The sequence below is a fragment of the Ctenopharyngodon idella genome, chromosome 20, assembly GCF_019924925.1.
Source record: "Ctenopharyngodon idella isolate HZGC_01 chromosome 20, HZGC01, whole genome shotgun sequence".
In the NCBI taxonomy this organism is placed as follows: Eukaryota; Metazoa; Chordata; class Actinopteri; order Cypriniformes; family Xenocyprididae; genus Ctenopharyngodon; species Ctenopharyngodon idella.
Genome location: NC_067239.1, coordinates 30,369,183 through 30,395,990, shown reverse-complemented (window position 1 = coordinate 30,395,990; position 26,808 = coordinate 30,369,183). Strand labels below are relative to the sequence as shown.

At 37.9% G+C, this 26,808-nt stretch overlaps 1 protein-coding gene and 1 long non-coding RNA gene across 2 annotated transcripts in view; one reads left to right on the top strand and one right to left on the bottom strand.

The window, feature by feature from the left end:
• Window positions 1-17,881, top strand: part of tmem121ab (transmembrane protein 121Ab) — a 46,580-nt gene extending 28,699 nt beyond the window's left edge. The window contains exon 2 of the mRNA XM_051876332.1: window positions 14,785-17,881. Within this exon, the coding sequence (XP_051732292.1) occupies window positions 16,073-17,023 (951 nt within the window). The 5' untranslated portion in view covers window positions 14,785-16,072 and the 3' untranslated portion in view covers window positions 17,024-17,881. The remainder of the gene's footprint in view (window positions 1-14,784) is intronic.
• LOC127502893 (uncharacterized) overlaps window positions 1-21,207 on the bottom strand; it is a 73,491-nt gene extending 52,284 nt beyond the window's left edge. Inside the window, exon 1 of the long non-coding RNA XR_007926952.1 lies at window positions 20,912-21,207. This is a non-coding gene — a long non-coding RNA (uncharacterized LOC127502893). The remainder of the gene's footprint in view (window positions 1-20,911) is intronic.
• Between the last annotated feature and the right edge of the window lie 5,601 nt (window positions 21,208-26,808).

Genomic DNA, 26,808 nt, shown 5'->3' with positions numbered 1-26,808 from the left:
ATAGCACCAAATGTAATCCTACTCGACCCGCTCCGAGCAGGATTCGAACTGGCGTCTCTGGCAGGGGAGGCAGGAGGCGCTAACAAGGACGCAGCCTCTAGTACACCTCTTGAGGCCAGGGGAGTGAGGTTTACTCGCACAGGTCTTACTGGCCTATGTTAGACTCTCCCCCAAAACCTCACTTGAATCTGGGTCATGGCACCAAATGTAACCAGTCCTACTCAACCCGCTCCGAGGGTGATTCGAACCACCGTCTCCAGCATGGGAGACCGCAGCCCATAGCGTCAGTTGCTAACATGCCTCTTGAGGCCAGGGGACTGAGGTTTACAAGCACAGCTCTTACTAGCTTGCCTCCGTTACACAGCCACAGATGGTCAAGTGTCAAACTTATTAATGTCTATTATGGTCGAGGAGCCTTTTTTCAGCCTGAAGATATGATTCTGCATTAGTCTTTATTTGTTGAGATCAGCTATAACCTTGAAAACATGCAGAGGGCTTTGCATTATGCTTCTAGTCAGAGTAATGACACATTTGTTCATTTGATGTTAATAAATGTGTAAATCTGTGATTTGTAATGCTGCGGTGTGAGACTCATCGCTGTCATTGGCACAGCGTGAGCCTCAATCCGAATTAAACATTAAACTTTGATCTGATTCGATTAGCTGGAGCAGTTATGACGTCTGGAGAAAAGCTGCTCCTGCGTTATCCCAAAACACGTTGACGTTTGCCATTATTTCCAGAGGCCTCATGCATAAAATGCTGAATAGATGTCACATGAACGTTTGAGTTACAAAACCATATGTATGTCAGATTTGACGCCAGTTAGCAGTAGCAAGTGTTTTTTGTTCCAAATAAGAGTTAAATTAACATTCACAAATTCTGCGATTGCAAAAGCGTCACTCCATTCAGGATCGATCCATTCCTGATTAAACCTCCAGACTTGGATTCTAACTTGGATTGCGTATGCATTGGGCATTGGCAGCATCAGGTCAAATCGGATGGTTTTATCAGGAATGGACTGATCCTGAGCCGAACGGTTTGACATTGTCTTCACCTTGGTTGAGTTAATCCGTGAGTGCTGAAGGTGGCATGGCTGGTATCATTAATTGAGGCTCTGGAGAGCATGAGAGAGAGTGATTATCTAAGCTGGATGTGTTTGGTGAATACAGAGTAGATACTTTCATCACTTTATCCACCACAGTGATTAACACGACTGATAGAAAGAACAAGTCTTTGCTCTGAGGGGTTAGTCTTCTCTGCTCTGATCTGAATTGCTTTTACATTCATTTTAATCAGTTATTTTTGTTTACTAAGTCACTGCTGCTCATAATAGGGTTATTGATCTAAACTCCAACCACAAAATGATTCCTCAAATCTGTTACCTGAGGAACAACATTGAAGCATCTGAGCCATATAGTGACTAGAATATCATGTGACTTGAAACAAATGAACAAATTTGAAATCCAAAGAGAGGTTTAGCAGACTTGTGGCTTTGGTATTCTGATGTGAGTGTGACGCTAACATAAAAATTTCATTTTTAATTGCACACAAAAAGCGACGTGTTTTCAGTTCTTAAGCTTTATGCTCTTAAATAAAATCACACAACTCAAGCCCACTCCAGATGAAATTACTGTACAATGGAGCAAATTAGTGCATAATAGTCTGGATGAGAAGCATTAACTAAAATGCAAAGTAAGCACAATTACAATTGTTATAGTTGCTGATTATTATTAATGAGCTACTTAAAACAATATTTATTCATTAGTGGTGTTTACTAAGGCTCTATAGCTCACACTTAGAGTTAGTGATTCAAACAAACCCACTCAAGCAACAAATTAAGATCCACACAGAACATATAAATGGACCTAAATATAGAAAACACCAAGTGCAAATAGCGGTGTATTGGCAGAGGTTATTTACACTAACCCACCATTGTCTGATTAAGCCAGACAAAATTGCAAAGGAAATCCCGCTGATAACTGGATCAGTGTGGAGAGTATAAGCAAGTGGCGTCAGCTTTTGATTTGACCGACCCAAGTTCAAATCCGCCTTTATCCAAACTCATTCTTCTCCCTTTTCCCATCACAAATCAGCTCTGAGTAGCATTTTCATGTTAAATTTAATAGTGGGAATAAAGTGTTTAGCTAGTAGTGTTAGGAGTAGATGTAGGGCTGGTAATGTGAAGTACAAGTAATGTCCCAATAAAGCAGCAGCAACCCTTTATGAAGTTAATAAATATAATCATATACACTGAATATGTTGTTACAATTGCATACTTTTTTATAATATATTACAAAACGTAGGTCCAATCTGCCACTATTTGCATCAAGTATAAATAGCATCTAACAACTATTTACACTTAGTGCAAAAAAAAATACTGCTATTACATCATGGTAACACATTTTGCACACTGAAGAACTGCTTACAATTTCTTCTAAAAGCGTATATAAAAGTTGCTAAATTACACTTTCAAGGAAAACTGAACAGTAAACGGTTTGAACCTTTTTAACTTAAATAAAGTCACATCTGAAAGACATTTTAAACCCAATTACATCAGAACAAAATGTCCTGTGAAAATGTCATTTCTGGCAAGTTTCAGATTTCCCAGCAGGCAAAACTCTTTGTGTTTCTGAGAGGTTCCTCAAGTTCTCTTACTCTTTGGCAGTTTTCTGACAAATGCACTTGCTCGTTTTACTTTTGAAAAATTTATGATGTTGGCTTGACAACATATCCATAAAATCTCCAATGAAAATTTTAATTCATCTCGTAGTTTTAAAGCTACATCCAGTAAACTCAAAACGGTACTTGAGCTGTTCTAACTTTGCATGCTTTATTTTTCTAACTGATCCAACTTATGATCCTCCCTTATGATAATAATCTCATCCAACACTAGTAAAGGCCAAAAACATTCAAACTTCAAGTCTAAGTTTTCTTAACTGTCAGACAAAGTTAACAAGCTCATGACAAACTATTCTAGTTGTAGTTATTTTTGTGTAGATTTGACAGGCTGAGCTGTTTTCTTTTACTCAGCGCAACAGAACAGACGATTATTTACTGTACATCTGTTGTTTTTCTCTGCTGGTATGGCAACACTGCCCACAAACTCCAGGTCTCCACAACAACATCTCACTGCTTAAGAGCAACGTGTAGGTATAGTATTGGAGATGCAGATTAAAAAAAAGTTTCGATTATTCAGCTCAGCAAAATAGAATCACACCCAAAAATAAAATAAAATGAATTACAGAAGGAGATAAAAAGTGGATATTGACATTATAAGATTAAAGACTGTGGATGAGTGCTGGAAAAGAATATTTATTGTCCTGAGGGTGAACAGAGCTCATCATTAAATAAATGAACAACATTACGTGCCCTACGAATCAATGTGCTCACTGTGCTGCTGATAAAAGAATTCATATTCAATCATTTTTATTGATCAGTATGAAGTTGCTTTTCATTACACATCCTTTTCATCAACACTAACAAAATAAAAGTAATGTTCAGTAGAATTGTATTTATTAAAAATACAATAAAATCAGCAATAACCACCAAAATAGATGAGTCATTTTCAAATAAACGAACATAAATATACATATACACCGATTAGTCATAGCATTATGAGCACTGACAGGTAAAGTGAAAAACACTGATTATCTTTTCATCACGGCACCTGTTAGTGGGTGGGATATATTAGGCAGCAAGTGATCATTTTGTCTTCATAGTTGTTGTGTTAGAAGCAGGAAAAATGGGAAAGCGTAAGGATTTGAGCGAGTTTGACAAGGTATCTATCAGTATCTATCAAAAGTGGTCAGAGGAAGGAACAGTGGTGAACCGGCGACAGGGTCATTGGCGGCTAAGGCTCATTGATGCACGTGGGGAGCGAAGGCTGGCCCGTGTGGTCAGATCCGCAGACCAGTCAGGGTGCCCATGCTGACCCCTGTCCACCGCCGAAAGTGGGCACAGTGGGCACGTGAGCATCAGAACTGGACCACGGAGCAATGGAAGAAGGTGGCCTGGTCTGATGAATTACGTTTTCTTTTACATCATGTGGATGGCCGGGTGCGTGTGTGTCTCTTACCTGGGGAACACATGGCACCAGGATGCACTACGGGAAGAAGGCAAGCCGGCAGTGTGATGCTTTGGGCAATGTTCTGCTGGGAAACCTTGGGTCCTGCCATCCATGTGGATGTTACTTTGACATGTACCACCTACCTAAGCATTGCAGCAGACCATGTACACCCTTTCTGGTGGCTGTGGCCTCTTTCAGCAGGATAATGCATCCTGCCACAAAGCAAAAATGGTTCAGGAATGGTTTGAGGAGCACAACAATGAGTTTGAGGTGTCGACTTGGCCTCCAAATTCTCCAGATCTCAATCCAATCGAGCATCTGTGGGATGTGCTGAACAAACAAGTCCGATCCATGGAGGCTCCACCTCACAACTTACAGGACTTAAAGGATCTGCTGCTAACATCTTGATGCCAGATACCACAGCACACCTTCAGGGGTCTAGTGGAGTCCATGCCTCGATGGGTCAACACAATATTAGGAAGGTGGTCATAATGTTACACCTGATCAGTGTATATATTCTCACCGTAAGGCTTTTTTAACTGTTCATTCAATTTTATAGCAGGGAAGCAGAATAACTGGATGTTCATTAATTAATTGCTCATCTAAGACATGATGTTTGTGAGTGTTTGATGTTCTTCTGCCAGTTACTCTCTGAACTCTCACTCCATTCGTTTTTCTCAGTAGGTTTGAGTGACAGGAGGGAGGAATCGCTCTTATTCTCTTCACTTTGAGGATGAATTATTCATACACACAAGCTTTGATCCCCTTTATCCTTCTTTGTGCATAAAGAACACATTTGGATTGACATTTTAACAGAAATGTTGTTTAGAATAAATCAACCTGCTCAAAGGGAGAAAGACATTTCTCTGAAATGAAATCATCACGCAAGATATGTGCCTCCGAAAAATTAAAGTTTCACACGATTGATTGACATTACAATAACCAGGCCCAAACCGTAAAAATCTAAATGTGATTGGCTGCTTTACATGTCAGTCAGACGGTCTATTCCTGTCTAAATGGGCGGGTTTTGATTGGAATAAACTGCAAATTGAAAGAAAAAAGTATCGATAATCAAAAGACTATGCTCAGAATACCTCATTTCAAACATATATTTACAAAATCTCTTGTATGTGTCATGTATGTGCATTTAAACAATTCTGGAACTTTTTATTGTGGGGTGCCTCATGTTTCTGTGGCCCTGGATGAATCACTCATTGCATAATGCCTCATTTCTAAGTCACTTAGGAAAAAAGCGTCTGTTAAATTAATAAATGTAAACATTACTCCATTTAGCATTCTGGATTTGGCTTCATGCTAATACATATTTGATTAAACACTCATATCTTTCTTTTGCCTGTAGTCAGTTTTATAGTAGTTGGTTTTTCAAGGATTATTTATGCTATTAATTATGCTAAAACCCAAACCCAAACTATTCCATAATGAGCAAAGAGATGTTTAATTGCTTTAAAAGAAATGCAAGGGGTGTTTAACCATGCAAAAGTCTTTAGAGCGCTGCAGAGACGGCAGATTTTTGTAGGCCATCCCTCTAAGTTCGCATCACCCAGGTTCTGACAAAAACCCAGCAGGATCTTGGATTATTGCAGAAAATAAGCTCTGTGACCAAAGTTTGATTCTTGCACGTTTTCTTTATCATGATAACTAATGTAAATTACATGCACCTATAGCGAAATCGCATATTTTGAAGCTGTTATGTTCATTAATTTTGATTTCATGGGGACTTTAAAGTCGTCATGAATCCGAAGTTGCGATAGTCTTTTCTTCCCTATTGTGATGTACAGTATATCTGAGTGAAACGGCTTCTGGAACAAGAACAAATGTAGGGCAGGATTGATTTTGTCAATGGGGAATTGATTGGATGGTTGTGGTTTGCTATTGGTGGATCTCATGTGAGTGACAGGTTGCTCCGCCTTCGCACCAGTAAACACGTAATCAGAGAAGAGATGTCACTGCAAGAGGGAGGGGAAGTTATTTTGATTAAAGATTACAAGGCACGTGAATTAAATAAAATGATGTGCACGGATAAATCATTTATAATACTGCAATTTTCCATAAAATTAAGAATTGACATATTTCATGGTGACTTTAAGTCACCTGTATTACCATCTACCAAGTGAAAATCTAATGCTCTGGTGTGAGTTACATGCCAAAGTGGTTTATTGGTTTGATCAGACCACCAAGTATGAGCAAAAGTATGAGCAACAGTGATGCTTGCCCTACTTTGGCATGTAACAACAACCCTCAACTAGTCTGGGCAAATGATCTGCTTTACTTTTGAAATGACTTCAGGTCAGTGTTGAGAAGTGATTTCACATGATTTTAACAACGGCTCAGTATGGATGCCCAGCAGTGGTGGGGTTTTGTCATTTAATTTCATGGCCCGACTCATCTAATTTCTTTAAAATGACTGAAGAATAAGCCATGAATAATTACACAGGACTAAATGAGAGCGACCTTGTGTACCGGCATTTTCATGACCTTGCTAATTCCTTTGAATGAATATACATTTTAAATTATTTTTGTAAAATAAAATGAATCTGGCCCTCAGGTAAACAGCTGGCACATTTGGTATACATTTAGCTGAGAGCAAACATACAGACTAGCACTAAACTAGCACAGCTCAGACATCCTCACGGGCCACAGAAAATACTTTTCCAATGAATATTTAACATGTAGTTTTACTTCATTATGCTGAGACACTGCACAACGCCCATATTAGTGTGTTTACTTTTGGTAATAGCTTGTAAAACAGACATCTACCATGCACGTCGTGTTCTGTCGGCACAAAAAGTCAGAGAAAGTGTTTACAATATGCACAATTATAAAGGGATGTCAGGGGACATCTGCTATGCCAACAGAAGTGCCAGTTTAGCATCTGGAAGCCATGTTAACATAATGGAGACAGCATAGTGTACTTCCTTGACAAACCAAAGACCCAGATGCATGCTGTAGACTTTGTTAATGTTGAATACTGCAATGATGGCATCAGTGCGAGGTGATTCACTAATCTAGGCGTACTTCTTGATGGTGTGACTTATTTTTTTAGCAGCCAGATGCTTTATTATGGACATAAAATGTGCTCCACAATGCAGTTTACTCTGGGAAAAGATTGTTGAACTAACAAATGAACTATTGTGTTTGTATACATTAACATTAAACATGATTAATAGGCTAAAATAAAGCTTGTTGTACAACATATCTTATGCATGTATGAAATGAAAAGTGACCTTATTTAAAGGATTGTTGTTAAATATTGTAGATTTCGATCAAATCAATGTCCATGTAAAAATAGCTCACATATAATAAAAGATAATTACGTGTATATGTATTACATATTGCCTTGGTTTTGTGGTTCTTGGTTTTGTTGTGTTGGACTTTTATTTTGTAGTGTTTTGTTCCCATTGTTCCTGTATTCTGTCTTCCTGTGTTTAGTTCCTGTTTCCTTTGTTTCATGGCCTACCTTGTTAGTTTCCATAGTAATTAATTAGGGCTGGGTAAAAAAAAAATATTGATTTCTCGATTTTAATCGATTCTCATTTTTACAAACCGATATCAATTCTTAAATCCCAAGAATCGATTAGTCTAGTCTGTTTTCAGGTGATGAATGAATAGAACAATGTAGCACTCCTCCCATCCAATAAATGGCAATAAGCTTTGTGCTTTGTTACTTTTGATATGAAACAAAGTCTCAGATTTCAAATTCTGTCAATTTTATTACAAAATTCAAAAAATAACAGTTTTGGCGCTGTTTAATGTGGCGTGACCGATTGCTGTAGCACCTCAGTTTAAGAGAGGCAGCAAGCGCATGTGAACTGATCATCTCCTCCTCTTTAATACCAGTTACAGCGCGATATAAACATGAATGAAGACCCAAAGGTATGTTGAAAGATACAGTACAACTTACTGAAATCCGTATCCTGTCTCATGGAATAGCTCAATCAGTGTTTCAAACACGAAAGACGTCAATAAAACAGCTTGTAAGCAATGTCACGTAACGTCACATTTACCTCAGAAAAACATATTCAGTAACCATAACTCGTTAGTCAGCTATAAAACTGAGCATTTTGCTAAATATATGCACCATATTACACATTAATTATAATTTTTAATGTTCTTCAATATTTAATGTATTTTTAAATAAATCCGTCAAGTTTTTATAACAGCCACCATTTAAATAATGTATTTCAAAAAACGAACTGGAATAGAAATATAATTACATAGTTGTAAAGTTAATATTTTACCTTTATTATTATAAAAACTTCTTTAACTTCCACTAATTTAAGTGTTTGTATACAAATCAGTTAATTTTAACCTTTAGTATTATAGTAATGTAGAACTGATTCCCATGTATAGTTTATAGCATTAGTTGAGAGATTTTTTTTTCCCTTGAGAAAATTTTCCATTTACTGTTCCCTATATATATCCAAAATAATCGATATTGAATCGAATCAAAATCGAATCGAATTTTGCAATTTTTGTCAATACCCAGCCCTATAATTAATCACCTTCACCTGTCTCTTGTTAGCCCTTGTATTCATACCCCTGTGTTTCAGTTGTCTTGTCGGTCGTTGTCTTTACACTTCTTATGTTCCTGGTTTGGATTATCTTTGTGTTTTTTGAATAAACTGACTGCTCATACTACGGTTACCACACCGTAAAACATTGTTCAGATGTTGTATTTCAAGACATTTGTCAGGTTTTTGTCCTTAAAACGCTCATGTGCAAGACTAATTTCTTACGCATCTCATCCCACACCTCCATTCCTAATTCCAAAACGTCATTTTGGAGCTAGTAATGGAGGCTTGAGCCATTGATAGCAGACTAATACAGTTACTAGAGAAAGAGAGAGAAAGAAATTAAGCGTGTGAGAAATAGTTTGTACACGTCTCTCAACAGTTTTCGTCTCTACTAATAGCAAAACTGTTTATCTGCTTCAAAAACAGCGCTATTTCCTCGCAAGTTAGAAATGTCATGTAGCTTTTAAGTTGCTAAACTATTTTACTGATAAAATCATCAGAGCAGCACAACACGTTTCTGCCTGAGTGTTTATTCGTACTGTATGTGTGTGCATTTGAGCAGAAGAGAGAGCGGGAGAATGTGCTTTCGGTACATAATAAAACACATTTTTTGGGGCAAAAGAATGGAAATAATTTGTCATTTTTATCCTATTGTTTACTATATTTATTTGCTTGGTCAGTGTCGTTGTCAGTGTTCTTTTGCTGTTTTTGGCTGTAAGGATCTTTGAAATCATTTGGCGAAGTGATATGGAACTGTAATGCGCTTAAGACCTGCCTGGAACTACTTTAGCCGTGCATTTCCCTGAAAATAATTGCACACATTAGAACGTTCGTCAAACAATCAGATTCAAGCATTCAAAAGCCCCGTAGTAGCAATCTGCTTAATCTATTTATTCTGTGCATTTCTGGGATTCTCGTATTATTATTCAGAGATGTAATCAATCTAAATTCTCACTTGGTAGAAGGGATAAAAATCAAGTCAAAAGCTTACTGTGGCTTTTTGAGTCTTCGATGCGCTCACTATTTATTGTCTAAACTTTAGCATGACTTCCTTAAGAATAATGCAGCAAAGAAATGTAGTGTAAACTACAAAGTTATGGTGTGTTAATAAACCACGACAGTTTTTTCACACCAGAATACTTTTATGCAAAGGTGAAGTCCATGTATTTTCATGAATTCACTTTTGCGTTTCGGCCCTGTTATCTCTAATATTCAGATCTGCTCATGAATATCTTGTTTACTTGATACCAAGTGTCTCCAATGAAACTCCTGGATATTTTCCAAATGTTTGATGCCATGAACCTCAAAAACCTTGGCTCTTCCTCAGGAGCTTGTACACATGATTTTGTTTACTGGTGGACTGATAAAAGCCTGTGCACCATGAAATGAACCAGCTCTGATCAAAGATTTCTTAAAGGGTAGGATACTTATCTCCGAAAAGTCTTTAGTTTTATCATATTTATGAAAGATAGATACGCCGTACCGAGTCTTTCCGAAAAAAGCCGAGCTCCTGGAGGCGTGCCTGCTGTGGGCAGAGCTAAAGAGTCACAAGCGTGCGTAGCTTTTGCGCAGAGCAAGCTGCGACAACATTATAAATAAAAAGGTAACAAAAACATTTGTGTTGTTTACATTTTATGCACTTGTGCGCCGATTGCCAACAAAACACAGACATCTCATGCAGTTTTACTCGCCGCCTGCGATCTGCAAATCCAGCGCTGAACTGGGACTTGTTTACAAAACATTCATCACCAAAATTCTGGGAAACAAACAAACATACATGCACAACTCGGAAAAACAAACTTCATCCACTGTTCTTTGGGAAGCTAAAAAAGGTAATCTTTCCCTCACAACCAAAAACACAAACCTTTGATGACAGGAGCTGCGTCTCATTTTAGAGGCTGCATCCTCCGGAGGTCGCATTTGAAGGCTGCAGACGTCATCAAGGATGTCTTATTTAAGAAAAGTAACTGTAATAAAATTGTACTGATATTCATTGTGAGGTGTAAAATACTGTAATTTCTTTCTTACTTTGCAATCTAACGGTTATTTTTCTTAAATGAGACTGCCTCCATGATGAATGCAGCCTTCAAATACGTCCTTCGAAGGGTGCAGCCCCTGAATTGGGACACAGCCACTGTTGAAAAATCTCTCGGCTTCCGTAACCCGAACGAAGCGCATTGATGGGCGTGCTCTTGCTCTCTCTCTGGGTGATGTGTGTGCACACTTATCAGGGAGAAATGCCCATACAAGGAATTCCGCTCTTTATTACGTGATAAAGGGCCATACTCGAAAAAAAAACTCTCCTAGTATTTGGCACAGAAATACTCCGTCATACGTCCAACTCGTGTTTTGAAACTTTGGTCATGATTAGCATGAGAATCCAACTCTTTAACAGTGTAAATAAGTCAGAATGCATGAAACAGCATTAAACCGCCACTCGATAGGCTATAGAAAATGACAAGTGACAAAGTGCGTTTCTTTGAATGAATGAATATTGCAGACTTTTTCATTATGCATTGGGGCCTTGAAAGAGGATGTATTTCATAATTCATTGTTTTAATTCAGGCAACGTTAAAGATTTTGTCTGTGAAACAGTTTGTGTCTGAGAACAGATGTGCTCAATATAATCTTGTCTTCTCATCGAAGGAAGTTATATTGAAGGAACATTAAAATTCACGCAGCAAAGTCTGAACATTTGGAACATTTGTCTGCTTTGCTGTCGGTTGGTTTGTTGCATCCATCAGCAAGGGCTTTGGCATCAACTTTGTCACAGATGTTTCTTTTAAAATTCCTTTGCTGAAATAAAAGTAGACACAAATGAGTCAGTTGTTGATTGACAGTGAGCGTATAAATATATAAAATTAATATGGATGGTAATGTAATGTTTGATGAGAAATGGGTTGAGTTTATATTGAGATCTCGAGACTTTTGATTACAGACTTTGGTGCCTTGGAAAATGTATAGTAGCATTTTTTAATGTTGAGATCTCTACTGAAACTCTAGAGGTCAAAGAGATCTAATTTGTAAGTTTTCTTTCCAAAAGGCTCTTTCACAAACAGTCAGCCTTTAAGGTTTATTTTTATGAATTAATTTCTATCTGTATGTAAGTTGGGGTGAGTTTGTCACAGGCTGTCTAGAACACGTCTGACATGTTTCGCCACAAAATTAAAATAAAAATTATGAAACTATATTTTGCATAAAACAAAATTAAATCTATTTTAAGCACCATTTAAGTTCTCACTGCTGTATTATAAAATAATGTCATTTAAATGCGAATTTGTAGTTAAAATATTTCACTGTAAAATTGTACATTTATACATCTAAGTAGCATTTGCTTTACTGAAAATAATTAACAATTATTAAAAATTACAGTATGCTTACTAGGCCTGCCACGATCATGACTGCAATAATTGCAAATAACAATTTAATTCTGTTTTTTTTTTCACGTCACTTACAGTGTAAGCCTAATATGTTATTTTTTTACATGGAATCATATATAATATAATAAGAAAATGATAAAATAGGCCCACATGATTTACTTTAATGCTGTGAAATATAATATAATATAATATAATATAATATAATATATAATATAATATAATATAATATAATATATAATGCAGTCTGATTAAACCCACAAACCTTTATTTCGTATGAAGGAAGACCTTTGACTATGTTGTTGACTATCTATGTACTTTACAATAGTGTTTTTTTATATTTTTGGGCAAAATGTGATTGAAATTTAAACTGCAGTTATTGCAAATGATCGAATAACCATGATCAGACAACTAATCGATCATCGCGACAGGCCTAATGCATAACTAATGTCACGTTTTTACATGTAATTATTTGTAAACTTGATTGAAACAAAACTAGAGATTAATATTTCTCCAAAATAACAAAGCAGATACAGGAAAAAAATAGAGCATCAGTGTTTTCTTATTCAAGTGGCATAATCGTGTTTTGATGCTGGTTCGGACTGACGTATCTACAGTTGGTGTAGTAGGAGCCCAAGGTGATCACTAATGCATCATTCTGAGAACTATTACATTGATTTAAATCTGCCCCCGTTCTGAGCTGACAAGCATAGAAATGAGATCTATGTCTGCTATCTCTGTACTCTGCCAAATACTAATAAGATTGTGTTGGACATGACAGAGAGCTAAACTCATCTCCTGATGGTCTGCATTAAAAACACACTTCAATTACCTGGTTTTAGTTCAACTGTTTTTTGTTGTAGTTTTTTCTTCCATTTTTCAGAATGATATATTAATCCAGAATGAGACAGGCGGATGAGATTTTGCTAGCTGTGTGTTGTGTCGAGTTTTCATTATCTGTGCTTAATTTTTGTGAAATGTCAGCCCGGTGTGTTGATTAGCACTCCTGCGACCTTGGCTATCAGACAAACGCCAGCGGCTCGGTGTGTGAATATTAAACAGGTCAGTCTAAATGGATCTCCAAACACAGTTGCACAGTCTATCAGCTTGAATTATTAATGATGGACGTTTATTGACCTGCATAAATCCATCAAACACATGATTAGAAATTACATCATTCTTGGCTCGACAGTATTTGTTTTAACATCAGCCTTGAAAAGGAACATTATCGCAATTGTTTTGTTTTTGTGTTAACTTGGTGTCTTGTGGATCATTTTAAGAGTGTGTTTCTTAGATAGCGAGATTTAATTACTGTTGAAGGAAGTGACTTTTAAAGCTTAATGATCCAACAGAAAAGAAAAATCACAAATGAGATCTCCTTAATACTTTTACTGAAGTCTTTTGGTTCTGAGAAAAAAGACACCGGTATTCTACAGTTTCAACAATGTTTTAAAGGTGTCTGGTTTTGCCAAGATACCAAAGTTTGCAATCAAATATCAGGGCTCAATATGAACTCAATCATTTCTCATTAAATTCTTCCATTATCAAATGATCTGAGCTGCTATCCACATTCATTTTATAGCTCTGTACTAGGGGTGTGACGATACCCTCATGTCACGATTCGATACATATCACGATACTGAACTCACAATATGATATTATTGCGATACTCCAAGACATGGTAAAAGCAAAAATGTACTGTCAATTAAAATGCTAAATTTGGTATTACATTGGGAGTGGAAATGAATACACTTATTGGACTTGGTGCTGGTAACCCAATGCACAGGACAATGGTGACACCAGAATAAAAATATTCATGATTCTGACACTGAAACATAGATTTTTGACAAATATTTTTGCACTCTGTCACTGACTAGATATATTTAAAATAATGTAGGACACTTTTTACTGGTAACATAAGACATTTGGCATTATCAGGACCCACAAATATTCCTCCATCGCATTATTATACATTATATTCAACATTATATATAGTAATTTATTGTAGTACTGACACTAAAACTCTGTAAACTTGATTTTTTTTTTCCTCACACAGTAATTTTCATTGTGGGTGAGTTATACACAATACATATTGTCACTATCCACAATACATAATGTTGCACTTTTGTATTGCAATATATTGTGACACAATGCCCCTACTCTGTACTATTATTGTATGTTATTTATTTACTTTTTTTCTAAAGAATTATATGAGAAACATCAGAGAAACGTTGATACTTAAAAGAAACATTACTGAGAGCCCAGTTATGTCTGCTAAAAGATGAAAGAGCAGTTTTGAGCAATGAAATATTCATCTGCGATTAGATAAGTATCAAAGATCAAAGACATGTCATGTACATATAAAAAAATGGCATGCATTTATGACATATTAAATAAAGAACAAATTATAAAATCTGTATCATTCTATCCTCAAAAACTATATATATATATATATATATGGAGAAAAAAAAAAAGGTTTGAGTGGATTCTCGAAGACCTTTCCAGCTTTTTTCCTCTCACAGTCCTCTCTCCACCCTCCTACATTTAAGCTAAAAATGAATGCTGGAATATTGTCAGGGATTTTTGCACTGGATTATACAGTTTTGTGAACATCCCCTGTATTAATAAAAAGTGCAAATGAATAAGTGGCCATGTAACAGTGTATTTCCACAATGTTGTTATCACATGTCTTTAAATGATGCTGACACAATGGCAGGACCGGATATGCTGTTGGCTCCTAGCAGTGAGCCGTGATTTATTATCCACTTTGTGCTGACAGCTCTTCTTCTTCCCTCTCTCTTTCTAGGTTGTGTCAGAAGAGCAGGCGAGGATGAAACTGAAGCCCAGTAAAAGAGATTCCCCCTGGGGGAGCCATAGACAGATGTGGTGCCCCTGGAGCCACTGACCCTGTGTCTGAATGATCTATGGATAGAGACCACCAGCCCTCAAGAGTCAATCTTCCATTGGCAGACACGAACAAATGTTGCTTGGTAATTGCTGAGTATCTACAGTCTGAACATTCGGTTCCTGGGCTGCATTTTCTCAAAGTTACCTTGCTGTTACAAGACAAAACGACCTACCACAACTGTGCTTAGACGTTAAACTCTGACTCGGTAATTGTTGAGCATCTACAGTCTGAACAATCAGTTCCTGCATTCCCATTTTCTCAAAGCGCACCTCAAAGTTCCCTTCATGTTACAAGAAAAACGGCCAACTCACAATCCAGCAAATGCATGCAAAGCTTCCGGGAAAGCCCATGTATCCTCACATCACCTTCCAATTGCATGACCGTGAAAGAGGAAAGTTATGGCGTCTCATTGAGAATGCTGAGGTCGGGCAGGCATGCGGCCTAGCAGGATCAATACAACCCCGCTGATTAATGGGCAGATTTCTCTTCCATTTAGTGTGTCAGAGAAGAATCATCTGCCAAGACCAAGATTGTGAATTCAGGTCTCTTCGGTCTTTAAGAGTTGCATTTCCATTGCAAAGTAATCCTGCTCTGGACCTTTTTTGGAACTTTGTATCATTTAACACTGCTTCTCCGGATTTACAATCAATACAACCCTTGCAAAGCAGTGTGAATCAAACTGTCAAGTCTGGAGCAATTGGTTTTTGTAGAATAAGTTCTTTTCACTTTGTTCTTTGGGGTCAAGTTTATGATACTAGACATGCAAATGCCTTCAAAGTTCACCAAACTGGGATAAAAAGAAGCCACTCCAAACAGCACAGCAAAGCTTGAAACAAGGTCTCTTCAGTATTTAAGTGTTGCTTTTCCATTGCAAAGTAATCCTGCATTGAACTTTTTTTGGGGTGTCATTTAACACTGCTTCAAATTTACAGACAGTATGACCCTTGTCATTTGGGAGCCATTGGATTTTTAGTAGAATAAGTTTTTTTCACTTTTTGTCCTGGGTCAAGGTTACGAAATATTGGAAATGAAAACGCCTTCAAAGTTCATCAAACTGGGATGAAAAAGCAGCTGATCCAACCAACCCAGCAAAACTTGTCCTGTAACTTCAAGAATCCCTCAAACCCAAGTGCAACGGAGTGGACGACATTGCTGTGAGTGATTGCATGTGGTGGTGGCCCTCAGCATGGTGTTGCCACCACCGGACAAGCGGCATGTGTGTCTTACCACCTTTGTGATCATGACCAGCATGGCCTTCATGGACGCCTACCTGGTGGAGCAGAACCAGGGCCCACGAAAGATCGGGGTCTGCATAATTGTCCTGGTCGGGGACGTCTGCTTTCTTATCGTCCTCCGCTATGTGGCGGTTTGGGTTGGAGCAGAAGTGCGGACGGCTCGACGGGGATACGCCATGATTCTGTGGTTCCTCTACATCTTTGTGTTGGAGATCAAGCTTTACTTTGTCTTCCAGAATTGTAAGGCTGACCGAAAGAGTCTGGAGACTGTCGCCCGGAAAGCTTTGACTTTATTGCTGTCTATTTGTGTGCCAGGCCTCTACCTGGTTCTGGTGGCTCTGGACAGCATGGAATACGTCCGTACCTTTAGGAGGAAGGAGGACATGAGGGGTCGGCTCTTCTGGGTGGCTTTGGACTTGCTGGACCTGCTGGATATGCAGGCAAACCTTTGGGAGCCACAGCGGACGGGTTTGCCCATTTGGGCTGAAGGTTTGATGTTCTTCTACTGCTACATTTTGCTTCTGATTCTTCCCTGCGTGTCCCTGAGCGAGATCAGCGTACAGGGCGACCATGTATCTCCCCAGAAGATGATGCTCTATCCTCTTCTCAGTCTGGTCACCATCAACATCGTCACCATCCTCATACGTGGCGTCAACATGGTGCTATTCCAGGACAGCCGGGTTTCCACCATCTTCGTCGGCAAGAACGTGGTGGCCATCGCGACCAAGGCATGCACCTTTCTAGAATACCGAAAACAGTCGCGAGAATTCCCGAATCGAGAGAACGCAACAGGAATTCCCATGGAAGTCCAGCAGAACTCTGTGGGACACGGACAAGCTCTTCCAAATGCTACGAGCCTCCCACATGAACCCACTCCAGCACGTGAGATTATGGATACATGACCAAGGAACCAAAAAGTCTTTTGTTTGACGTAATTGTACTTGGAGCCAACAAGGAGCATTCGAACCAACAGATATGAACTGTTTTGGGGTACTTCGGTACAACATTATAAGGTGCTCCGTCCTGTTCTTGACTGAGGTAAATCAGACAATTTTGAGCTGTTCTGTTCAAAGGAAAACATTCAGTGTTTTATAATTCATTCTCCTCCATCTTCTCCACAGTTAGCAATGAAAAAGTGTTGTTTTCTTTCTGTACAGTAGTGCAGTGACTGTGGTACAAAATACTTTTCCTGTTTGAGACCAAACTCTTGCTCCCACATCCACTTATATGTGTCTGAATTCCTGTTGTAGATGCATCAGATATTTTCCTCTCTTGCAAGTACAGAATGGTGGAACTAGAGTGTAAGATTGAGGGAACTAGATAGGTGAGGTTGATGATTATGACCAAATGTTGGGGAGTAGTCCTACATGCCTGCAGTATGTGTTTGCTCTTGTGTTTTATGATGTGTTAATGACATTAAAGAAATGAGAATGAGTAAGAAAGTAAGAAATTTGTATCCGATGACTATATGGAATTCCTTAGGAAATAAGTCAGTGAATGCACTTCCAATTGATTGGTATATGGATTATTATTATTATTGTTACCATTATATATATATATATATATATATATATATACACACCAATTGTGTACTTGCTTTTTTACATTTTTGTTTGAGGATTCAGCTGTTTAATAAAAAAAAAATTAAGAAAAAAAATGTTTTTGCTATTGCTTAAAAGGGCAACAAAACCTCAAGATATTTGGTGAAGAAGCAAAAAGACAACATTAAGTTTTGTTATCTGAAAAATGTAAAAATTAAGGATTTTTGCTTAAAACAAGAAAAAAATATCTGCCAATGGGGTCAGAAAAAACATCTTGTTTTCCCTTTGAATTAAGTTGATTTTTCTGACCCCACTGACATATTTTTTCTTGTTTTAAGCATAAACTCACTTCATTTTGATATATTTTTTCAGAAAACAAGATCAATATCTTGTCATTTTGCTTCTCAAGCAAATCTTGATCTATCTTGATTTAAGAATGTTTAGATATTTGTACTAGAAAACAAGACAAAAATACTGAGTAAGAAAATCATTTTTTGCAGTGCTCTTTATGTCCACACGAACAGACGATCACAGCATTTCTATTTCAGCCCTTGTTTAAATCAGTTCCTCTAATGTTTGAGTAAACACACCGTGTCTTTGGAAGCGGATGGGAGGGTAAATGGCATCTGGGAAAATGAAATAAATTACGCATGGCCACCATCAGCAGGGACTCACCTTTCTAGAGCCACACAGCGTGAAACTGATTCCTAAAACACTAAGGCCTGGAAACCCTGTACGCAATGCGAATGCGAAAACCATTTACTATCCACGTCTGATTTATTCAGCATATGTAGCAACCTGATGTATTCTATTTCAACAACATTAATTTATTGCCACCTGCATATGGTGGGCGGTCTCGGGTGGTGTTGACTCACTCCACTGCGTATTGTGCTTTTTGAGATTTTCTCTACTTTAGCGTCCACCCACCATCTGACAGCTTGAATATTCTTTTACGGTACAATGTATCATATGGCAAAATACCATTTGATTCACTTTAATACTGTTTAGAATAAAACACAAGATGAATTGCATTGTTATTTTATGTTTTTATGAATCGTACCAGGGATATTCATGCACTAGAAGACACATGCTGAAGTGCCACTGAAATTGCACTATACTCATTTAATCGCCATTCAGCACTTAGACAAATGTACAAGTACAAATTAAATATAGTTTCAATTTAAGGGGGTCAGGATGAGCGACACAGAACACTTAAGGGGCGTAAATAGTATAAATACTGTAAAACATATTCCACAGATAATATCTAGCATTGTTTTGCTGAAAAATTAGAAAATATTAATGTTTCCTTATGGCTCTTCTGTACCACAGTGGAAATGCAATAATGCATTTCCTAATTTCAATTTAATAGATATGCTCATCAGTTATTGCAATTAATAATATAGTGTGTTTCTATTAATATAACTAATAATTACAGTATGATACACGAAAGAGTTCCAACACTGAAAATAATTTGGAGTAGGATTTACTTTGAAACAATTTTCATTCAGAAATTGCTAGTAAATTTCACAAACAGCACATTGAAATAAGCATGAATTTTTTTTTTTAAGTAAAAACACTTAAATAGTATTTTCTTGTAAAACATACTCCAATAATCTGTTTTATTTACAAATACAAAAAAATATTTTTTACAGTGAAGTGTTGCATATATTATAATTCATGAAATAAGCAGAATTTTAATCAATTTAAGGAGAAAGTGTTTTTCACCAATTTTCAAGTTTCAATATGGGAGTTTACCTAAAAATTAAAAAATATTTATTTACTGATTGATTTGTACGTTATTGGATGACAGAAAATCTAATAGGAAAAAATTCCATGGTTGGAACACAATAAGTGTAATTAACATCAGACAACAAGATGAATAGTCTGTAGTATTATATTCCAGAAACCTCCTCTGACTCCCAAACATGTTAAAATCCTGTGTGTCTGTGAAACATGGATGCAGTGCTCACAGCTACATATATTACTGCGCAAAAACATTTTATCTTATTTTCTTTGATAAGCATTAAAGATTCAGCCTTAACCTTCAGCCCTGCAGCATTACACTGTGATCTATAATTCAGCAGAGTGGATGTTTGCCAAAATATTTAAGCACATATCTGCACATACTGTAAATGCAAAGAGTGATATAGAAATATGTAAATCTGAGTGTGCAAATATTAAGGATCTTCTATTATAAAACGTCAAATGAAGTGGAATTGATCCTGTGCACAATGCTGAGAGACACACTAGTGTTCATTCACATTGCATGAATAGCAAAGAGATGGAGGAACATCATCTTTCATTCGAAATGCATCAATAAACCACGTTCAGATGTCAGCACCCCCTCAGGCACTCTTAGATTTGCTTTACAACATTAAAGATTCAGGTTCACTCTAAAACCAGTCAAAGGGTCCCAAAGCCTTCAAATGTGTGTTTAGTGCTCGAAAAAAATGACAAAGAGAGAAAGATGGCAACACTTGACTTGAGGCCTGTATATATAATTCATTATAAAAAAGTACTCTTGATGCATCATAAGTACTTTCACATGCCAAAGTTAAAGGCTATTCAAACTTACGGCCTATTCATGGTTGCCCTTTTAAAGAGTCTAATAGGTTAAAACGCATGATGTAAGATATGAAATTGGTTGTTAACAGTGTGTTTTAATAGATTAAACTTTTTATAAATATGAAAACATAAGCAGGCCTATTTTATTGGCTACCACTTAATTTTAAAATTTGTGATTGCCAAGCCATAGTTAATTAAATCATATTGCACCCTGTGGGATTAATAAAGTTGTAAACTAACCAAGAAAGTAATTACTAAAAAGGACATTTATAGACAATTTATATTTTCATAAATTTAAAGTTATAATTTATTGCAAAACTATTTTAAAGGGGCTATAAGTAAGAATTTTCATGTAGGCCTATTAATCGCTTTTTTATTGCCAATGTGTGAACAGCTTGTAACGAAACTTAAAAAGATTGTCGATGAGAACTTAATGTGAAGGACTCGGGACGTTTTTCCCGGGAAAATCAAAAGGATAACGTTTACGCGCGCTCCGGACAGCCTTTTTAAAGCCACCTAAAAAGGTAATTTTTTGTGCATTGAAAAGTTTCCATGGATGTTAAAGTTTCTTCATGGAACCATCGATTCCAAATAATCCAATCTATTCTCACACAGCCAGATCAATAGTCTATAATCTCAAATATACTTTACAATCAACTATCATAACAGTGTAACTTTAATTACCTCATCTGTTGACATGATGCTGGTGAATTGCAGAGCAGGTCCAAACATATCCACATCGCTATGATCAGATGTTTTCCTAACTGCCGTTTTCTCACCACTGACATTTTTGTTGTGTTTATTTTGATACTGAGTGGAAAGCGCGCAGCACATAATTTACATATTAATCTAACCGTCGTCCGGAGCAGCATGGACGACGTCGGGATGTTCGTTAACAGTAGGCTATATCGCTGCATGTATTTTCAACCTCTTTTTACTTCCAAGCAATGAACAAAAAAGAACTCCGCCGTGAGTATATAGAGGCCTTGGATCACGAGCAGTAAGATGTGGCTGCAGTTCACTTAACGGCCACAGATGTCGCTAATAACAAGAATTTCTGAATTCTACATGCAGCCCCTTTAAAATCCTAATAGACCCTTTTCACAGACTGTGATGAGGCGTTTTAACGGACATCGATATTGTAAATCCTGCAAAGTATTTTTTCATTTTCATTTTTTTTTAAATGTATGTACATTTATAACACTATACTTAGTATTATATTACCTTTGCATCAAATTACAAAAAAACTAGTTAAAGGGTTAGTTCACCCAAAAATGAAAATTCTGTCATTAATTACTCACCCTCATGTCGTTCCACACCCGTAAGACCTTCGTTCATCTTCAGAACACAAGAAGATTAAGATATTTTTCATAAAATCCGATGGCCTGCATTGACAGCATGATAATTAACACTTTCAATGCCCAGAAATCTAAAGAAGTATTTAAAACAGTTCATGTGACTATGGTGGTTCGACCTTAATGTTATGAAGCGACAAGAATACTTTTTGTGCGCCAAAAAAACAAATAACGACTTTATTCAACAATATCTAGTGATGGGCGATTTCAACACACTGCTTCATGAAGCTTCGAAGCTTAACGAATCGTTCGGAGCGCGTATCAAACTGCCAAAGTCACGCCCCCCTAGTGGTGAACCATTGAAATTTCGGAGCATGTATCAAACTGCCAAAGTCAAGTCATTTCAGTAAACAAGGCTTCATTACAAGTGATTCGAAATTTCAATGGTTCACCACTGGGGGGCGTGACTTTGGCAGTTTGATACATGCTCCGAACCACTGATTCGAAACAAAAGATTCATAAAGCTTCGAAGCTTCATGAAGAAGTGTTTTAAAATCGCCCATCACTAGATATTGTTGAATAAAGTCATTATTTTGTTCTTTCTGGCGCACAAAAAGTATTCTCGTCGCTTCATAACATTAAGATTGAACCACTGTAGTCACATGAACTGTTTTAAATATATCTTTAGTATCTTTCTGGGCATCTGAAAGTGTTAATGTCTTGCTGGCAATGCAGGCCTCACTGAGCCATCGGATTTTATGAAAAATATCTTAATTTGTGTTCTGAAGATGAACAAAGGTCTTACGGGTGTGGAACGCCATGAGGGTGAGTAATAAATGACAGAAATTTAATTTTTGGGTGAACTAACCCTTTAATGTTGCTGTGAGGGTGTTTCTAATACAGCGGCTGTGGGAGAAACGGTAAAAATCACTATTTTTTTTCCCTCATTTTGGAAGTTGTGAAAACTCTATTGTGGAGTTTTTCTTTTGCTATTTGCACAAATGGAAACACAAAAAATATATTTAATTAAGTCTCTCATTCACCGCTTTAAAAGTTTACCCAACTATGATGACTTCCACTTCTGAGAAACCCGGAAATGTGAAAAGGGTCTACACAGTAATCATGAATGAGTCACAGAAATTCATTTGTTAAAAGGTGCGGGAACCTTGAGCATTCAGGCTTCCAGGTAATATTTGGCAATATTTCTCATTTTCCTGTATGTTATGAATTTTAATACAATGATGCAGCACATTATCAAAAAAGCAATTTGCATTAATAACACCGAGGCAGATTTATAATGTCAGAAAATGAAGGTGCAGCTTGCTGCAATCACACGCTCGCCCATAAATGTGTGACTTGGGCGTCCTCCAACACTAATGCTCATGAACTCCATCATAGGAAACATCTACAAGCTTCCATTAGAGCACTCAGGAAAGCTCAGAATCTGCCATCATGATTTGTTAACTTCAGCAGTCATAGGTTAAACAATTTTGTGATCATTTTTGAGATGGGGAATTCTGCCATTTTCAGTTTTCAAGGCATCTTATGGAACTAATCCAGAATTGCAAATGGTTCATTTGGGAAGTCTACCATGACAGGTATGTTTAAACTCTAATTGAATTGAGATGCGTCTTGTGTGCTGGCAGGCTTTGTTTGGAATGCAGCTTGCTCTTAGAAGGACAAAGTTTAATTAGATTGTGCTAATGAAGACAAATTGTCTTGCAAACATGCAATACTATTTTGTCATTTTTTTGAAAAATGCTTTGTTTCAGTATTGCATTGCACACTGCACACATCAAGTGCCGACCCATTTATATATATATATATATATATATATATATATATATATATATTTATTTATAAAACGGTTAGTTCCTGTCCTTGATTCTGATTGGTCAATAGCTGTGTTTTATTCATGATAAAATAATAAGAAGAAGAATAATAATAGAAAAAATGGGCAAGCGTAAGGATTTGAGCGAGTTTGACAAGGGCCAAATTGTGATGGCTAAATGACTGGGTCAGAGCATCTCCAAAACTGCAGCTCTTGTGGGGTGTTCCCGGTCTGCAGTGGTCAGTATCTATCAAAAGTGGTCCAAGGAAGGAACAGTGGTGAACCGGCAACAGGGTCATAGGCGGCCAAGGCTCATTGATGCACGTGGGGAGCAAAGGCTGGCCCGTGTGGTCCGATCCAACAGACGAGCTACTGTAGCTCAAATTGCTCAAGAAGTTAATGCTGTTTCTGATAGAAAGGTGTCAGAACACACAGTGCATCACAGTTTGTTGCGTATGGGGCTGCACAGCCGCAGACCAGTCAGGGTGCCCATGCTGACCCCTGTCCACCGCCGAAAGAGCCAACAGTGGACACGTGAGCATCAGAACTGGACCACGGAGCAATGGAAGAAGGTGGCCTGGTCTGATGAATCATGTTTTCTTTTACATCACGTGGATGGCCGGGTGTGTGTGTGTCTCTTACCTGGGGATCACATGGCACCAGGATGCACTACGGGAAGAAGGCAAGCCGGCAGTGTGATGCTTTGGGCAATGTTCTGCAGGGAAACCTTGGGTCCTGCCATCCATGTGGATGTTACTTTGACACGTACCACCTACCTAAGCATTGCTGCAGACCATGTACACACTTTCATGGAAATGGTATTCCCTGGTGGCTGTGGCCTCTTTCAGCAGGATAATGTGTCCTGCCACAAAGCAAAAATGGTTCAGGAATGGTTTGAGGAGCACAACAACGAGTTTGAGGTGTTGACTTGGCCTCCAAATTCCCCAGATCTCAATCCAATCGAGCATCTGTGGGATGTGCTGAAGAAACAAATCCGATCCATGGAGGCTCCACCTCACAACTTACAGGACTTAAAGGATCTGCTGCTAACATCTTGGTGCCAGATACCACAGCACACCTTCAGGGGTCTAGTGGAGCCCATGCCTCGACGGGTCAGGGCTTTAAATGTGGACCAACACAATATTAGGAAGGTGGTCATAATGTTATGCCTGATTGTGTATGTATCTATATGCATGTGTGTGTGTGTGTGTGTGTGTAAGCCTTGACTAATGGATGGAATTCAACAAAGCCTTGACTAATGGATGGAAATCTAATTGAGAAATATGGTTAGGTGACTTGATAACCACAAACAAACATGAAAGGCACATGCACTGTCCTGCTCATTAGACGGTCTGTACAAAGGCTCATTAGGGAGAAAGAGACCAAGAGATCCTCTTATCAGCACCAAACCCCTAGTCTCATTACTCCGAGTCAAGTGGAAGAGTTTGTCTTGAGCTCAGATGGGTGAAGATATCTGACTGATCACTATTATCTTTAAACTATTATCTTTAATCACAGTCCACTCTGAAACACCTCTCATTCGTACTTCTGCATATGAATGAATGAAAACAAGTCTGTTTGAATGTGATCTTTATGTCTGTAAATAAATAAATAAATAAAATAAAATAAAATACATGTAGGTTAAAAAATGCAGTGTATATGCAGTTATGAAAATTACAGTCATTTAGCTAAAGTCAATGCTGAAAAAGCCCTGATAGAGTTAACCTAGCAGGCTGTTATATCCGCTTGACTGGTAGAGCAGAATCGCAGCTTTACCAGTAAAACTGGTGTAATTATGGAGCAAATGCTCCAACACTGACAGGTGGTGAATTGCCCCCTTAATAAGAGGTTTTACCTGAAATATGAGGGAGTTTAACTGTTGCAGATGGTTTATATCGCTCACACACAAATACTCATTCAGTTTTAAAGCTCAGATGATGATGTGGTGGCTCACAGGAGATTTTAAAAAAGGTTTATAGCCAAAGGCTTTTACAGGAACAAACAGATTGATTAATAAACTTAGATTTGATCCCATTGCATTCATTCTTTGTCACACATGTAATGTGACCCCAAAACACAGTTACACTTTTAAATGTCTGAATGTTGTTGCATATTAGATAAATACATCATCAAACCAAGTCTAAACAGTGCTAAAATGCTGCAGGAGGTTTTCTCTGTGTTTTCATTATTTAAAACAAATGTCACTTGGTTTGGTTATGTATCTAATGTAGAAACACTGAGACATTAAAAGTGCAAATGTCTTCTGTGGCTACTGAATATCCAATGATTTGTTTCTGCGAAATCTCTGGAAATCAAACAGTGGTGTTAGTCTGCCACCTGCTGGTCATCGAATACAATCATTTAAGACATTTAAAGTTATTAGGGGGGAGAAAAGCTTTTGTTTTCTTTTATTTCACATCTTATTTTGGGTTTCCATGTCCTAATATTAAATTGGGTATGCCTACTTAATTTAAATGCATTAACATAAAGATAAACACAAAGAACTAGGTGATGAATGCATGTGAAGAGAGAATATATCTTTGCTTATTTCTTTGTGCTGATGCTTTGCACTGCGTGTAATGATGGAATGAAATTGAACTTGTCGTTCAGTAAGTCAGTCAGTGAAGTATGACGGACTGAAGGGCTCCTGAAGGGCCACTGCCCTGCAAAGTTTAGCTCCATCCTCAATTAATCACGCTAGGCATAACTTCCAGGCAGGTGTGTTGAGGAGAGTTGGAGCTAAACTCTGCAGGGCAGTGGCCCTCCAGGACCCAAGTTTAGACAGCCCTGATCTACCATTTACTGAACTTTGTTATTCTTCTAGTTATGTATATTGCAAGGGTTCACAACTCTGGCACTTGAGGTCCACTTTCCTGCAGAGTTTTGCCAACCCTAATCAACCCTAATCAAACACACCTGACCAAGCTAATCAAGTAGGAAGTAGGAACCCCTCTGTTTAACCCCTGCAGCCTAATGGTTAGAGAGTTGGACTTGTAACCCAAAGGTTGCAGGTTTGAGTGTCAGTACCAGCAGGAAATGTAGGTGGAGGGAGTGAATGAACAGCGCTCTCTTCCACTCTTGTTACTCACAACTGAGGTCCCAATTGCTCCCTGGCGCCGCAGCAAAAACGGCTGCCCACTGCTCCGGATGTGTGTGTGTTCAATACTCCTAGTGCTATGTGTGTGCACTTGGATGGGTGAAATGCAGAGCACAAATTCTGAGTATGGGACACCGTACTTGGCCACACGTCACTTCACTTCCATGTTGTTTATGCCAAATTCTGACCCTTCCATCTGAATGTCCAGCAGAAATCAAGACTCATCAGACCAGGAAACATTTTTCCAACCTTCTATTGTCCAGTTTTGCTGAGCCAGTGTGAATTGAAACCTCAGTTTGCGGTTCTCAGCTGACAGGAGTGTCACCGGTGTGTCACCTGCTTCAGGGTTGGACGTGTT